Source organism: Bos grunniens, chromosome 11 (assembly GCF_055505025.1).
Source record: "Bos grunniens cultivar Pamir isolate PY7600 chromosome 11, Bosgru_T2T1.0, whole genome shotgun sequence".
Taxonomy (NCBI): domain Eukaryota; kingdom Metazoa; phylum Chordata; class Mammalia; order Artiodactyla; family Bovidae; genus Bos; species Bos grunniens.
Genome location: NC_141175.1, coordinates 17948387 through 17964455, shown reverse-complemented (window position 1 = coordinate 17964455; position 16069 = coordinate 17948387). Strand labels below are relative to the sequence as shown.

Sequence of the window (16069 nt, the reverse complement as noted above, 5' to 3'; positions counted from 1 at the left end):
TTTTGCTTAAAAGCAGTTGCTCCTCAGCAGAGTATCCTCTGGGGTGATTCCCACCTTCCAGGTCAGCTTGAAGACCTGAGGTCCAACCGGAGTGGGGCAGGGCTGTTTTCAGGGTTGGGGAAGCTCGGCAACCCCCTGCCTTTGACTCTTGTCTGCCTCCTTGGATTGGCCTCCACTCGGGCAGGATCGTCCCACCCACGGACCATGCTCCCAGAAAGGGAGGAGTGGGTTGCTCCCACGGACCTGCTGAGCTATTGACCCCAGAACATGCTGGAATCCGCATCCCTAGTGCCCATGACTGTGATCTCATCTGGAAACAGGGCTTTTGAAAATGGTCAGCTTGAGGTCACCCTGGACTTGGGGAGGGGGCTAATCCAATGGCTGGAGTCTTCACAGAAGCAAATGTGGACACAGAGACGGAGAGGCAGACAGGGGAAAGAGCATGAGAAGATGAAGACAGAGACCAGGGGGCGGCTCGCACAAGCCCAGGGCTGCCCGGGATGCTGGCAAAGCCCAGCTGGGAGGGAGGCTGGCACGGGCCCACGCTCGGGGTTCTCAGGAGCCACCTTGCTTCCTGTGGACCATGGGCCCCTGGCCTCCAGAAGCAAGGGAGAAGACATTCCCGTTGCTTCAGTCGTTTGCGGGGCTCTGTCGTGGCAGCCCTAGAAAGCTGATGCACCCCCGACACACACAGCTTCAGAATGAAGCCCCGGAACTTTGTGGGCTGTGCCTCCCAAGGGGGGGACCCCTGAGTGGCTGTCCAGCCCCAGCGTGCCCATCAAAGTCCTTGCGCTTGCTGGACTGGGCCACTCCCTCATTTCTGCTTGGCCGATGCTTCCTCAACTCTAGACCCAGTCCACACACCTCACCCTCCCTACAGCCCTCCCTGACCACCTGTCCTGGCCCCAGTGCCACAGGGCAGCCGCCAGGACCCTGGCCACACCTTGCCCTGGTCTCTGACCCTCAGATCGGCCTCCCTCCAGACGAGGAGCCCCCGTGAGCAGGGACACCGTGTCTGCAATGCCAGCACCCGCATCCCCAGAGTCTAAGGATGGCTAGTATTTATTTTTTAATTACTTATTTTTGGTCGTGCTGGGTCTTCGTTGTTGTGCTGGCTTTTTTCTGGTAGCAGCAAGCGGGGGACACTGACTGGCTGTGGTGGAAGGGCTGCTCATCACGGTGGCTCCTCTTGTGGTGGAACATGGGCTCCAGGGCGCCTGGGTTCACTCGTCGTGTCTCCTCGGCTCAGAGTTCAGGCTCAGCAGTTGTGTCTTAGATGCTCCGCGGCATGTGGATCCTCCCGGACCAGGAATCGAACCTGCATCTCCTGCATTGGTGGTGGATTCTTTATCACTGAGCCACCAGGGAAGCTGAGGATGGGTTTTAAACTGTAGCCACAGGACAGGTAATTAACCGCCTTTTCCTAGACTTTCATTTTATGTTAATAAGTGAAGTATATATATTCTTCCAGGAAATTTAGATGAAGCAAATGAAAATCAAGGTAGAATACTCAAGAGTTACTAATTTTTTCGCCTATTAAACTCAGCATCCACGTTTCCTCTTTTTTTCTAGCAATGACAGGATGATCACTGATTCTTATGACGCTCCCATAAACTTCGGTAGTTTTTTAAGTACTTGTTTCCATGGATGGAGGCAGAGAAAGGAGGCTGAGGTGCTTTCTGATGTCATTTTCCTGGAGAAGGCACAAGTGTGGGGCCCACTTACCCAGCACCCAACATGATTTTGGCTTCGAGAGAGTTGAGAACTTCCCAAGAGAGAAAACCTCAGCATATACAGATGTGCCTCAAGGGTATCACGCTAAGTGAAATGAGTCATGGACATTGAGACCCAAAGACTGTGTGATTTCACTTCTCGTGGAATCTACGAAACAAAAGCAATGAGCAAAGAAAACAAAGCAGAAATAGACATAGTTACAGACAACAATCTTGGTTGTCAGAGGGAGGGGGCTAGGGGATAGATAAAACATGAGAAGGAGATGAAGAGGCACACACTTCCAGCTGTGAGACAAGTTCTGGGATGTAATGTAACATAGAGAATATAGTCAGTAAGACTGAAACACCTTTATACAGTCACAGCTACCATGTGACAAATGATTGCTGGTCTTACTGTTGGTGATCATTTCATAATGTATAAAAACACTGAACCACAATGAAGTACACCCATAACATTATCCTACTGCATGTTAATTATAACTCAATTTTTTTAAAAGCTGTGTTCCCAGTGGCATAAGGACCCTCTCCCGTCCACCTCCAATCCTCACAATATTTTCAATCTTCAAGCCAGCAGTCAACTAAGAGTGTAAGAAAGATGGAGCCAGACAGGATTTACAAAAGTAACCTGTATTCCAGCCAAAATATCTTTAAAAAGAAATCCCTTCGAAAGGGGTGGGGGACAAACTACATAAGACACAATACACTTAAAATATGTATTGAAATTACAAATCAAACTTGTCTATACGATTCCAAAGTACAAAACACGACATTAAAAGGCGTTCGAACAGCTCTTTTATACATCACAGTGTGAGTGGCACGAAATGTACTGACATTTCAGAAACACGAACCAAACTTGTTTTGGTCTTTTTTTTGTTTGTTTTTACCACCACTTGTCAAATGCATAATGTATACATGTGCATGACTCATTCATGCATGTTCTTACACAAGAGTAGAATACACCCATGGTAAAATGAGCACGAGATGAGGGAAAGGTTGGGTACCTACCCCTCCCTGAAGGCTGCTGGAATCTCGGAAGACAGAATTGTGCAAACTAAGGAGGGGTGAGCATGGGCTTGGTGCCCCCAAACAGCAGGCTCTCTGGGTCGGGACGCAGCAGTCATTCTGCTTTCATGCACCCCCTTCTTTCCAGCTGGCATTTTTTGATAACACCAGTCACAACTCTTCATTTTGTTTCCTTTCATAAGGGCTTGGGTTAATGATAAGGAATAAACAAGCTTTGGTATTTTTGAGAGACCTTCAGGAAGCTTTATACATGCAAATGTTTTCCCTTGATGATTTCACTGTGATTTATATATACATAGACAGATATTTATTAATCAATGAGAATCTGAGAAATAGACCAAAAAAAAAAAAAAACCCACCCTGGTTCTTTCCAGTACTCTCATTTTTAAAGACAACCAAGGGAAAATACTCTCTTCTAATTTGCAAAATAACTTGTAACTTTTGGAAAACAGGTGAGAAAGATAAAATCATCTTGGAGTAATTTCTGCATATCTGATAAGCCCCTTTCCCCGGGTCCTATGTGCTAATCAGGAATTGGTCTGGTTCTTAAACTGGTTTTAAGAAACAGTATGCTGTAAAGAGAATCTGTTCCCCTTTAAAAAGATGCCAGAGGGAGCAGACGTGGTTCCTTAGCTCCCCCGGGGGGTGGAGGAAACACTGATGGGCCAGCATTCAGGCCTTAAAATGTTCTCTTTATGCTCAGGTCCTGGGTCGGTCTCTGCTGAGTGATCATCTACAACGATGCCCCTGAAGGCGCTGGTCCTCGGTGACGATGGTAAAGCTGGGCTGGCCAGGCTACAGGACGCAGGGCGGAGCCAGGCTCAGAGCCCAGGCATGGCCAGTGAAACCTCACTGCGCTGTCCGTTCCCAAAGGACTCATATTACCACACCCTCCGTCACCCCCACCTGGCCAGGGGCACTCAGCCACGGTCCATCTCTGTGTTCTCCTTCCCCTCCCCACCCCCTCCAGAATTAAAGGCCTCTAAATGAATCAACAGACGTGTGCTTCCACAGGGTCAGTGTGAACACCACCTGTCAAAGGTCATCTTCAATTACAGCCACATCCACAGTGTCAAACACCCAGGCTTTCCTGGGAGTGACGGCAAGGTCAGAACCCACAACACGGGCCATCTTCCCACGTCCTGTGCACACCTGACATCAGGCCCAGTCCATCCTGCGTCCCCACGAACAACAGGGATGGCGTTCCTCGCTGAAAGGAGAGGAGTCGGATGGTGATGCTGCATGTCTCCGAAAGGATCTCAACGAGACCCTGCCGGTGTCTTTCTAGCGAACAGACAGCTTTATTTTTGCTTTTCCTAATCACACCGACCACTCTCAGGCAGGCTTGATGTAAAAACTCAGAGCAAGCAGATGTGACTCAGACCCTGGGTGACCCCAGAATCCCGGTGTGTCCTACCTGGGTCGCACCATGTGCGTTGAACTATCAGGGCTAAAGGCACAGGGCTGGCAGGGGCTCTGGGTGTGCACGGTCTACCCGTGGACTCCCCCAGGAGAACAGGCGGCCCAGCCTGCTAGGAATGAAAGGGCCTGAGCTCTGGCCCAGGGAAGGCGGCGTTTCCAACAGCTCTGGTCCCCACCTTGAAGGAAGGGGCACTACTGCCTGGACCCCTGGAGGCGACGGGCAGCAGCAAGTACAGACAGGCTGACCTGGGATGGGGAGCTCTGCCCCGTGGACCACTGGACACAGGCCGCGAGCCTGCTGTCTTCCATGAGGACTTTAAAGGGCATTCACAAATTGCAGTGAGCTCTCAAGCCTGGGCCACCAAGCTCATCTTCAGGCCCAGGGCGCTCTCGCTCTCTCCAGAAAAGCCATTCCCCACCCCCAGGCCTGACCCTGATGGCAGCACCTCCAGCTACAGAGACTCAGTGCCCCGGCTTCATCCAGGCAGATGGCCCCGGGCATGTTCTTATCGTTAGTGAGTTTTCAAACTGTAGTTATATTGGAGGCTGTTCTGCACATAATTTTGACACAGACTGGCTCCTTAAAATGGCTTCAGTTTCAAAAAGAAAATGAATCCTAGAGCGAAAGAGTGATCCTGTTTCTCCTAAGCTGATTAAATGTTAACAAATAAAAGTCATTTCTCTACCAGAAGGTAATCGAGGACCTGAGATGGATACACAAACGCAGAAGTCAAGGATACAAAACACCACCACGCTGTACAAATGTGCCTGACATAGGCAAACAGCAGAGATAAAAGACTTCATTTTCATTTTACTCTTTCGTGGAATGCTTAATAAGTTTTAAAAAGTTCCACCATGATAAATCCACAACGATCGCCTACTGTGTTTAGAAGTCCTAAGCTGGATGAAATCAGCGTGCTCTTTAAAAGCCACAGTAAAGTCCACTGTCTGTAAAGCACACATTGCCCAGAGTTAACTTATGGAGCCCGGTATGTGTTACTGATCCGGGCATCCGCCTGCCCTGGTCACGGTCACACACAGCTGTAAAAGATCGAGTGGTAATACCCCCTCAATCAAAACAACTCAGTGAAGCGGAAGATTTTTTTCAGCAGGGGCAGTAGGGTAAGCAGCGAGACTTGGAACTGTGTAAGAGAGATGATTTCTCCAGAATAACTCAGTCATTTCAAAAACTGAACATCCAGAAGCTTGTGCCCCAGCCCCCTGCCAGTAAGCCCTTCCCCCGGACTTCAGGGTCACTATTTGATTGGTTTCATCTGCTTGAGGGGACTGACGCTGCAGCCAAACCACAGGGATTCTCGACAAAACTATTACCAAGTAAAACATTTGGTTTCTGAAGACATGAAAAAATATTTGCTGATCCTTGGGTGAACAGAGAGGAGCCCTGTGAGTCGAGTTGAATCACCAGAGAGAGGAAAACAAAAGGCAAACCTAGGGGGGAGATGTTCCTTTAAATGCATCAGTATGTTTAAAGAAATGCAACTGTTTAAAGACACGGGAAACATGCTGATAACAGTATACAGCGTACAGCAATCCCAAAAGTCTCCACAAGCGTCAAGAAAAGACACAAAGAGCACACAAGGCTTCCTAAATCTCCTGCAAAGTGGCCGAGCCAGAAAGGCCATTTAACCATAACTTCTTAAAATCGCACATCTCAAGAGAAGGCATACAATGGTTTTGATGCACCGTGTTGATTTTTCACTACTCGGTTGGGGGTGGGGGGGCGGTGTGGGGAAACGCCTTCTAAAAAGGATTTTACTAAATGCCATTAGTAATAAAAAGAGTTGTCATAAACAGAGTGCTTTTCTCAAGTCAGAACACTCGGATTCTGTCTGAAGTGGAACGCGATCCTTAAAGGACTTCTCTCAGCCACGAGGAGGAGCCAGCTCGAAGCCAGGGAGGAGACAGACTGCACTCTGCATGAGAGAGTCCCCTCGGCAACATCGGAGGGTCCCGGTCCAGCGGGACAGGGAGAACGTCGCCGGGGTGGGGGGCGCTCCGCACAGCACCTCCCTCGGTGAGTCTGCAGAGACCCACCCTGTGCGACGCGCCCCACCCACGCCAGCCTTGCCTCCCCCATGCCGGGGGTGACCACACCTGGGGCCTCGGCCGACGACCTGACATCAGTCCCTGGAATCACGGCGTCCTGGCGTGACACTGTGAAGCTCAATGGGGCACATAAGGCAAGAGAGATGTTTAGTGAGAGGGGGACAGCGGGGTGGGGTGGGGGAACCACGCTTCCCGCAGGTGGGGGTCCTGCTCCAGCATCGCACCATTCTCTAGGTGGGCAGAGGGTCGTCATCACCTTTACTGCACTTGCACTTGCAGCAAAGTACAAACGGAGTGGCCAGGAGCAGGAAAGGGGAGGCCACCAGGAGCAGGAGCCCAAATCCAGCAAAGATGCCCACGACCTGCAAGAAGGAAACAGGAGCAGAGGGTAAGGGGGCTGGTCCATAGGTTCCACAGTGTAAGTATGAGCCACACAACCACCCATTCAGCCATCATCCACCTACCCAGCCATCCATCCACCCACCTATATCCATCCATCCACCTATATCCACCTATATCCATTCATCTATCCATCCATCCATCCATCATCCATCCATGTATACATTCACCTACACCCACCCATCTATCCATTATCCACCCACGTATATCCACCATCTATCCAGCCATCCATCCATGCATCCACTCATCCATCCATGCATTATACGCACAACATCCATCCATCTTTCCATACATCCATCATCTCTCCTTCCACTTGTCCATCCATCTATCCATCTATCTACAACCTGTATCATCCATCCATTCATCCATCAACCCATTCATTCACCCACTCATCATCCACTCACCCATCCATCCATCTGCCCATAGTTATTTCCCTTCACTTCCTTCCTTTCATTCTCCCTCTCTTTCCCCCTTTTCTTCTTCCTTTCCCTTTCCCTCCTTTCATCAAAGTAACCAAACATCCATTCAATTATAGATTCAGTTAGCCATCAAGCATCCTCTGAGCCCAGCACTGTATTAGGTGCTGCGAACACAGAGGCACATAAGACCTTGGTTCTCAGCTACCACCCAGTCTGGGGGAAAGACAGCATGATTACAGCTGATAATAATATAGTTTACAAAAACTGCTATCAGGTTCCAGGTGTAAAGGAGACCCACAGCCGGACACATACATGAGCCATGGGCAGGACAATGTGCAACAGGAAACGGCTGAGATTATAAGGCTTACGAGGAGACGGGTGGTAACAGGAATGACTGGGATAAGGCACTCCATGTGGGAGAGCAGAAAGGCATACACAGGTGCATTAGGTAGGGACCAGATATGGTGCGGCATCACTGACCCAGTGGACGTGAGTTTGAACAAACTCCAGTAGATGGTGAAGGACAGGGGAGCCTGGCGTGCGGCAGTCCATGGGGTCGCCAAGAGTCAGACAACAGTGACTGAACAACAAGACTTGTGTTATTCCTGGAGTTTAAAGTCCAACATGTACTGTTAGAAATTTTGATTTGGTTTAAAACATACGTTTACCCCGAGAGTTGAGTACATAGCAAAGGAAATAAGCCTCAAGTGTACATATGCTGTCATTCAAATCAGGGAGGGAAGCTGGACAAAGAAGCTGGGAGGCTACCCCTTACCTGGCTCCCTCCATCAGCTGCTACAGCAGGAATCTGAACTGAAGGTGGAGTTCATCTGCCACCTAGTGTTCAGAGTGGTAAGTACGCAAACCCAGGGGCTTGTGGTTCTAATTCTGACTCTGTGTTCACATCTCTGGGCTTCGTGCTAAGTCACTTCAGTCATGTCGGACTCTTTGCGACCCCATGGACTGAAGCCCGTGAGGCTCCGCTGTCCGTGGAGATTCTCCAGGCAAGAATACTGGAGTGGGCTGCCATTTCCTCCTCTGGGGGATCTTCCCGACCCAGGAATCGAACCTGTGTCTCTTATGTCTCCTGCCTTGGCAGGCAGGTTCTTTACTACTAGCGCCACCTAGGAAGCAGCTTTCTCAATGATAAACAAATGAAGTAAAACATCTCTGAGGGTTAGTATCAGCTCTGAAATATGATAATATGCTACAGCATCACAGCGGGGTGAACGAAAGTGTCCCTTGACTTCTGATTTTACCTGAAAACTATCACAGGCGCATGCACACAGCTGCACACACACACATGCACACACACACACACACACACATCACATGGTGTTTATAAATTAGACTGTGCTTATGCTAAGAGTCCATGCTTTCTGACGAGCTGGCTATGTCCATTTGTCTGAACTTAACGTCAGTAGTGCAATTGTGAGGTCTGAATTCAGATCACACTCATAAAATCACACACACGGCTATTTCAGAATACGTAAAACCCACAGGAAGGCATTGCTGATCTGCAGGGCACCTTGAACCACCTCAGCCACTAGGAACACACTCTCATTCTCCAGGGAGCCAAGGACTCTTGAATTAAAAACAGACCAAAACCCTTGACCAGATGCTCACATCCTTGGTCAATAAGATGCCTTCGCTTTCACTCAGTCTACCCTGTCTCTTTCTTGGAGTGCTGTCGAACCAGCTAGGTTACCCGTTCGTTTCCAATTGTGATAGTGAAACAAAGCAGGACCCTAAAGGTCCTCGCCCCCGCCCTATGTCCTTTGTCTGCCTTTTGTCTGCAGAAATACTTTAGCCAAAGAACAAGTTTGATCAGAGAAGTGAGAATACACAGAAACAAAGGGAAACAATCAAAGGAGACCAAATAACAACAGTTTAAGTCATTAAGCAAAGTCAAGGACCTTCAGTTCCTCCTCAAGGGCTAGGGATAACATTCCGAGCCAAGTCCTGTGAGCTGTCCTGTAGATACTGAACCCCCTACCTGGTGGAGGAGTTAATTGCATGATGACTGGATTGCAGTCACGACATGAGCTGCCACAGTTCTGACAACTGTCCTCAAGGAGATGGGAACAAACCAACCCTGGAACTAAAGATTAACTGTACTTAGGACAATCAAGATGACGCTGGTCAGACCACCGATGACCAATGTGAAGGTGACAGACCGAGCTGACTGTGCTGTTTTTGCCCCCTTCTTCTGTCTATAAAAGCTCTTGTCCCCTGATTGCCGAGGGTGGGGGGAAAGTCAGCTTTTGGACAGGTGTTCACCCTTCGCCCTCCCACCCCACCCTATTGCCAGCTTCCAAAATAAAGCAAACTTTCTTTCCAACCAACCTGGCCTCTTTATCGGCTTTTGAGCAGCGAGCAGCCAGGATCCACTTCCATTATAAAAGGAGGAAACAGGTATAGTCAGAAGGAAGTCAAAAAAGAATGAGACAGGAAGCAAATATCTCACAACAAAAATCACCACTTAGTGAGCATCTTATAAACATGTCAGACAGAAATGATATACTGTGGGGACAGAGGATAAAGAGGGAATCACGTGAAACAAGGACCCTTCACCCCAGACAAACCCTGATTTAAAGGAGCGGTTAACCACTCAGACTGTTTCTCAAGGCACCCACTCATCAGGGCAGAGCCTGGTCTGTGTGACCATCACCAGCCCCCAAGCACAGCCCGGGGTCTCTGCCTTCACAAATGTCCAATATGGGCATATGGGATGAACCGGGCCAGTGGAGTCCAGGAGGATCTGAGTCCTCTCCCCTAGAGAGAGTTCTTCAACACAACTCCAGGGCTTGGTAGCAGTAAGCCAAGTCAAAGCGATGGTAGAACAATCAGAACACATTATGTTCATTGAAACTGGGCACTGAACATGGCGTGAATGTCGGCCGCATCATAGCCTGAATGCTCGGAGGTCAGGTCAGAGAGGCTGTGTCTGGGGATACAGGGGGTGGCTCCCACGTCTCTTCCCAGCTCTGCATGCAATGGCATCATCACCTTGGCAGCTTGAAACGCTATCCCAGGAGAGTTGACACCGCAGAAGAGACCAAAACTACAATGTAGCCTGCCCACTGCCCCCACCCCATGGCCAACTGATAACAATTCTCAGAACACTGGCTGCACGTGTGTGTGCTTCAAGGCAGGGGATGGATGAGTTCAGAGGGCCAGCAGCCTGCCTGCTTTACACTGAAGGTGCCTCTGCTCAATTTCACCAGCCCTGAGAGGGGCCTGAGATCAGGGGCGCATCCCTCGTCCCCGTGGCTCCAGGGGTTGCTCAGAGCTGGCAGTGAGCATTTGTCCCTAGAAGGTGCTGACTGATGAGGCCAAGAGGAGCTGGTGGGAGGTGTCCACAGGTTTCTTCCTCAACAATGATGGAGGCCGGGAAGCCCTGTCCGGGTTTCTGCATTTCTTCAGGGCCTGTTATCCAAGTACCTGTTACCACCTCCGCTCACGACCCCAGAAACACAAGACTCACTCCTGAGAATTAAAAGGCATGAGGGCTGAGGTGTGACCACACAGCCTAGCCTTGTTATCGGGCAGGGTGACAGTTTCCACCGGCACTCAGGCGCTCCTGGGAAGCTCGCTGTGACTCCAGCCACGTGGAGACACGGGAAGGAGAGAAAACAGCTCCTTGTTCAGAAACAGGGTCTTTACAGAGATTGCTGTTGTTGTTGTTCAGTCTGACTCTTTGCGACCCCATGAACTGCAGCACAGCAGGCTTTCCTGTCCATCACCAACTCCTGGAGCTTGTTCAAACTCATGTCTTTAGAGTCAGTGATGCCATCCAACCATCTCATCCTCTGTCGTCTCCTTCTCCTCCTGCCTTCAATCTTTCCCAGCATCAGGGTCTTTTAAAATGAGTCAGCTCTTCACATCAGGTGGCCAAAGTATTGGGACTTCAGCATCAGTCCTTCCAATGAATATTCAGGGTTGATTTCCTTTAGGATTGACTGGCTGGATCTCCTTTCTGTCCAACAGTCTCTAAAGTGATTTTGGAGCCCAAGAAAATAAAATCTATCACTGTTTCCACTTTCTCCCCATCTATTTGCCATGAAGGGAGGGGATTGGATGCCATGATCTTAGTTTTTTGACAGTTGAGTTTGAAGCCAGCTTTTTCACGCCCCTCTTTCACTTTCATCAAGAGGCTCTTCAGTTCTTTACAGAAGGAATCAGGTTAAGATGACATTCCCAGGAGGGACCCTAATCCATTACAACCGGTGTCTTCACTAAGAGGGACGTCTGGACACAGAGACAAGGTGAAGTGCTGGAGGGACACACCTGTGAACCAAGGAGCCAGGATCGCAGGGCGCCACCTGGAGCTGGAAGAGGCAGGGGGACCCTCCTGCAGGTTCCAAGGGAGAGAGGCCCTGCCCACACCTCGACTTCAGCCTCCTGGCCTTTAGAACTGCGAGAGTCTGTTTCTGTTGTTCGGTGTCTTATTCCAGTGTAGAGGGGGCGGGGGAGCCCTGGAGCTGGCCGTGCTGGCCCGGAAGGCAAAATAAAATGCAGCTCAAATCCGCTCTCACGTAGAGGTCAACAGACTGGCCCTCGGGCTGGATGGAGTTCACAGTTCATTGTGCTTTTTTTTGTTCTTACAACTTTATGGAGCTATAACTTACATACCTTACAACTCAGCCACTTAATGCCCAATTTATGGGTTTTAGTGCACTCAGAACTGCCCAACTTGCACCCCAGTCAATGCCACCTGCTGCTTTTTAAAAGCGATTTCCTGGAATGCAGCCACGGGCCTTTTTGACACACTGTCTGTAGCACCGGCCTCGCTACTAGGCGGAGAGGACAGCTGCAAAGCCGGACGTTCTACCATTGGCCGGCCAGAGACCCGTTGGCCCTGCCAGGGGGTCTGCAGTGGAGATCACGGGAGAAGCACAGTTACAGGCAGCCTGTCTCTGTTCCTAGGAAACCCCTGAGACTCGGTTCCTGCGACTCCTAGATGGCCTGCCTCGGGGCTGTGCTGAGACGTGCTGAGAACAAGGCTGGAGCCCACTGAGGCTCTTCCCTACCCCAGGAGCTGGCCTACACTGACGCCTGCCTGCCAGTCCCCTCAGGGGCTTCCCTCCACGCCCACAGCACACCTGAACATCATACCATGGCCTGCAATGCCCATGGGGTCCACCCTGATCATCTCTGACCACTGCTACCTCCTCCTGCTCTGTCCGCATGGACCTCCATGCCACACTTCTGCCCTTCGGCCCAACGCTATCCCCTCTGCCTAGACTGTCCCCCTGTATGAACTGTCCCTCCTCTGGCTGAACAGTCCCCTCTCCCCTGTCCCACCTACTCCCACCACCAGCTCCCCATCACTCAGTCCTTGGCCATAGGCACCACCTCCAAGAAGCCTTCCGGGCCGCACCATCTAAAGATCCCTCCCAATCACCCCTCCCCTACAGCTCAATTCACACCCTATACTGCTCCTGGCTCACTGTCCCTACAGGAGATGTGCAGCCATAAGGGAAAGCTCCATTGATCTCCTTCACCAGCGTGTTTCCAACTCTTAGAACAGCTCCAGGCACACAGGAGGAAGTAAACATCTGCTGAAAGTATGAATAACCCCACCGACCAGCTGCCTAGACATCACCGTGCGGGGACCTTTCCATCCCTTCCCTCTCATCCCTCCCTATGGCTAACGCACTCACCCGGGGGCCTCTATGGGAAGCTCTTCAATAAGAGCCAGCAAGGACGGACCATGCGCAGTAGGTCATGACCAAGGCCAGGAGTAGGCACAAGCAATCGGATGTCTGATGTTGAAGAACCACCGTGTGTTAAAATGTGGGGCGTATTCATGTTAGGTAAAGAATCTACCTGCAATGCAGGAGACCTGGGTTTGATTCCTCAACCAGGAAGATCCCCTAGAGAAGGAAATAGCAACCCACTCCGGTATTCCTGCCTGGAGAATCCTATGAACAGAGGAGCCTGGCAGGCTATAGTCCATGGGGTTGCAAGAGTTGGACATGACTTAGCGACTAAACCACCACCACCACCATTCATGTTAGGCAGGCCTATCAAAAGCATAATCTCAGTCCAGGAAAAACTCTGGCAGCTACCGCATTTACTAGCTGTTTTTCTATATGGGAGATCTTTGATCAGCTGGCAAGTCTTCTGGAAATGACACACACAGGTCCTGTTTCTCTCTCTCTCTCTCTGTCTCTGTCCCCAAGATCAAAACCCCAGGTGCGCCGCCTCCTACCTGTGTCCGATGCCAGATGACAGACGCCCTGGAGTGGCCCAGCTTGTTCCTGCAGGGCCCTTTATCATAATGGATCAGGAGGAAGTCGTCCTGCAGAGGGAGAGAAAGAACAGAGGTGGATGGGATGGCACGCTCCACTCAGTGCGTCCTGCCTGCTCCTGAGGTTTGCAGCAGACTGTCATATTCCCTCTTTCCTTTCCTAATATTTAGAACTAGAGTTCCTATCTCACATATCCGATTGAGAAGAAAGAAAACCTACTGACTGATTCTGGCTGGCCATCCCAGACTCCTCTCTGCTAAGTGCTCCAGAGTCTGAGTTCAAGTGCGGTGAGAATTCTTTACAGGAAAGAAGCTGCTTATCTTTTTGAATTAATACAAAGACTAATTAATACAAAAAATTACTTAATACAAAAATGAATACAACTAATTAATACAAAAATACAAAAAATAATTAATACAAAAATACAAAAACTACACTTTTTCAATAAATGGTAAAGACCATGTTGTTTATACCTGTGCATTCCCCAGAATAAAAATGTAGAATTATTAAAACAAAGAATTAATTAATACAAAAACTAATACAAAAAACTAATTAATACAAAAATTACTACAAAGACTAAACCTTTTCAATAAATGGTGCAGACAGTGTCGTCTATACCTGTGTATTCCCCAGAATAAAAATGTAGAATTATTAAAGAAAGTTATTCCAAATAATGGAGGGGGAAATGGCAACCCACTTTAGTATTCTTGCCTGGAGAATCCCAGGGACAGAGCAGCCTGGTGGGCTGCCGTCTATGGGGTCGCACAGAGTCGGACACGACTGAAGTGACTTAGCAGCAGCAACAGCAGCAGCATTCCAAATAAACCGTATTTTTAAATGAAAAAAAGAAAAAAACACTCAAAACGAGGGAACACGGACAACAGCAGAGGAAGCGAGTTCATGGGAAGGGGCTGCAGTCAACCCAGCCTCCTGGCCTGCCTCCCTTCTCCGTGACCGAAGGCTCACAGGCCACGAGAGGGAGCCCTGCTCCCACTTCGGCCCCCGTCCAAGCCTGGCTCCGGCTCCAGGAATCCGCGCTGATGCAGGGCTTCTGAAGAAGTAGGTCAGAGGCTGGGCCGCTCTGGGAGCCGCCAGCAGCCCTGGGGCTGAGCTTTCTTCCCCGGAGTCCCTGCCTTCCCGGCTTCCTGCTGCCCTGGCAGAATCACTCCCAGATGAGATGACTTCCGGTGTGTGTACTGTCCATCCTCGGCCTGTAGCACCAGCCTTCTTGCCCGGAAAGTGCTTCTTCTCTGCTCAGACCAGAAAACGTTCTCATGGCTCAAGAGCTGGCAGGAGACCAGTCTTCCGTCCACAGTTCACCCGACTGTCTAGAACGGAGAGGCGACTCCCTTCCGATTTGGCGGAAACGTCCTGCCCACCCCCCCCACCACACCCCCACCTTCACCTCCATCACCTGGGAGTCTTCACCAGACTGGCAGGGGCTCCTGGAGTTGGACCCCTGAAGCAATGTCAGCCTTGGTAACTACATCACCAGCTCGGAGCTTGGCACCCAGACCTCAGCAAGCAGGAACTGAGGTGCAGGAGGGCATCTTCTGTACAAACCCCTCTGCTCCTCCATTAACAGGAGGGGCTGTTTTCTCTCCTATCACCCACAAAGAGAACCAGCTCAGCAAGCAGCACAGAAGGGAGGCCCATGCTGTTTCTTCATGTAACCGAGAGTATGAACAGAGCCTCTTTCAGAGAGAAGAGGAAATAAGCCCAGCCCAGCGTGTCTGAGACAGGAGGCCATTCCTCTTGGAGCCGGGCAGAGCTGGTCATGGTGATGTCCCTTAGCATCCCCACAGGTGGCACTGCCTGGGAGCCCTCCTCTGGTCCTGGGAACCGCCAGCCTCTGGTCTGATGACCTCACAAGTCAGCCTCCTGGAGCCTGACTGGGTCCTGGAACAGCAGGAAATTCTGGTTTTGGGGGGTGGTAGTGAGCTGCCTTCCAGGGAGGTGGGCGGTCCCAGCCTGCCACCTCTCACTTCACCCCCCAGTACCAGCCCCTCAGCTGTCCAGGAGAACACGGGCAGAGATGAACACACAGCTCAGCCGGCCGGGGATGTCTTCTCAAAGCCGTTTCTGATGACTTGTGTCCACTGGGCACTCTCTCTTCCTTGAACTCCTCATTCTATGTTCTTTCACTCACATACCATGGAGGTTAACTTTTCATCCAGGGTCTCGTTTTGCCAGGCTGCTCTTCACAAAGTCTTGCTCCGGAGGCTCACGGATACTCTCTGGATTTGTCTTCTGAAACACAAGGCTAACTGTGCTATCTCGCCCAGCTATGAAGTCTGCAGGGATCTCCTCCAGCAAAGCTGCACAAACCCTGTTACTCGTTACAGTCACTGGGAGCCTTTGGGACTGCACCTCCTGACTCGGGGTCCAGATGCCCCACGTGGCTGTCATCAACCTGCCGTGGACCAGTGCTTGGGGGCTATGAGCCCCTGTGATGGAGGTCAACCTCCATCTCGGCCCAGAGACCCCAGTCACGGCCCGCACCTCGGCCAGGCCCAGGCCACGAACAGCTCACAGCTTCCTCACCACATCCTGTTCTTTGGAGGTGGCCCGCCTCCCACACTCTGCCCTCTGCCTAGTCAGTGAACTCTCCATCAGCTATGCCCACACCGTTGACGCCCCTGGACCCAGGGACCAACCCCACCCCTGGAGGGGCTGCCGGAGACCCCACATGCACCGGCTTGTGGCTCCGCCCACAGGGACCTAGTGCTACCAGGGGCTTCTTGATTGC

At 50.7% G+C, this 16069-nt stretch overlaps 1 protein-coding gene across 11 annotated transcripts in view; it reads right to left on the bottom strand.

The window, feature by feature from the left end:
- Positions 1-2344: 2344 nt before the first annotated feature.
- RNF144A (ring finger protein 144A) overlaps positions 2345-16069 on the bottom strand; it is a 128913-nt gene continuing 115188 nt past the window's right edge. For 10 of the 11 annotated variants that reach the window (XM_086323489.1, XM_086323494.1, XM_086323498.1 and 7 more), the window contains 2 exons: positions 13281-13370; positions 2345-6607 (listed from right to left, as the gene is read on the bottom strand). In XM_086323489.1, coding sequence (XP_086179615.1) covers positions 6476-6607; positions 13281-13370 — 222 coding nt within the window. In that variant the 3' untranslated portion in view covers positions 2345-6475. Of the gene's footprint in view, positions 6608-9059; positions 9165-13280; positions 13371-16069 lie in introns of all 11 variants that reach the window. The other variant, XM_086323492.1, reaches the window with a different exon arrangement.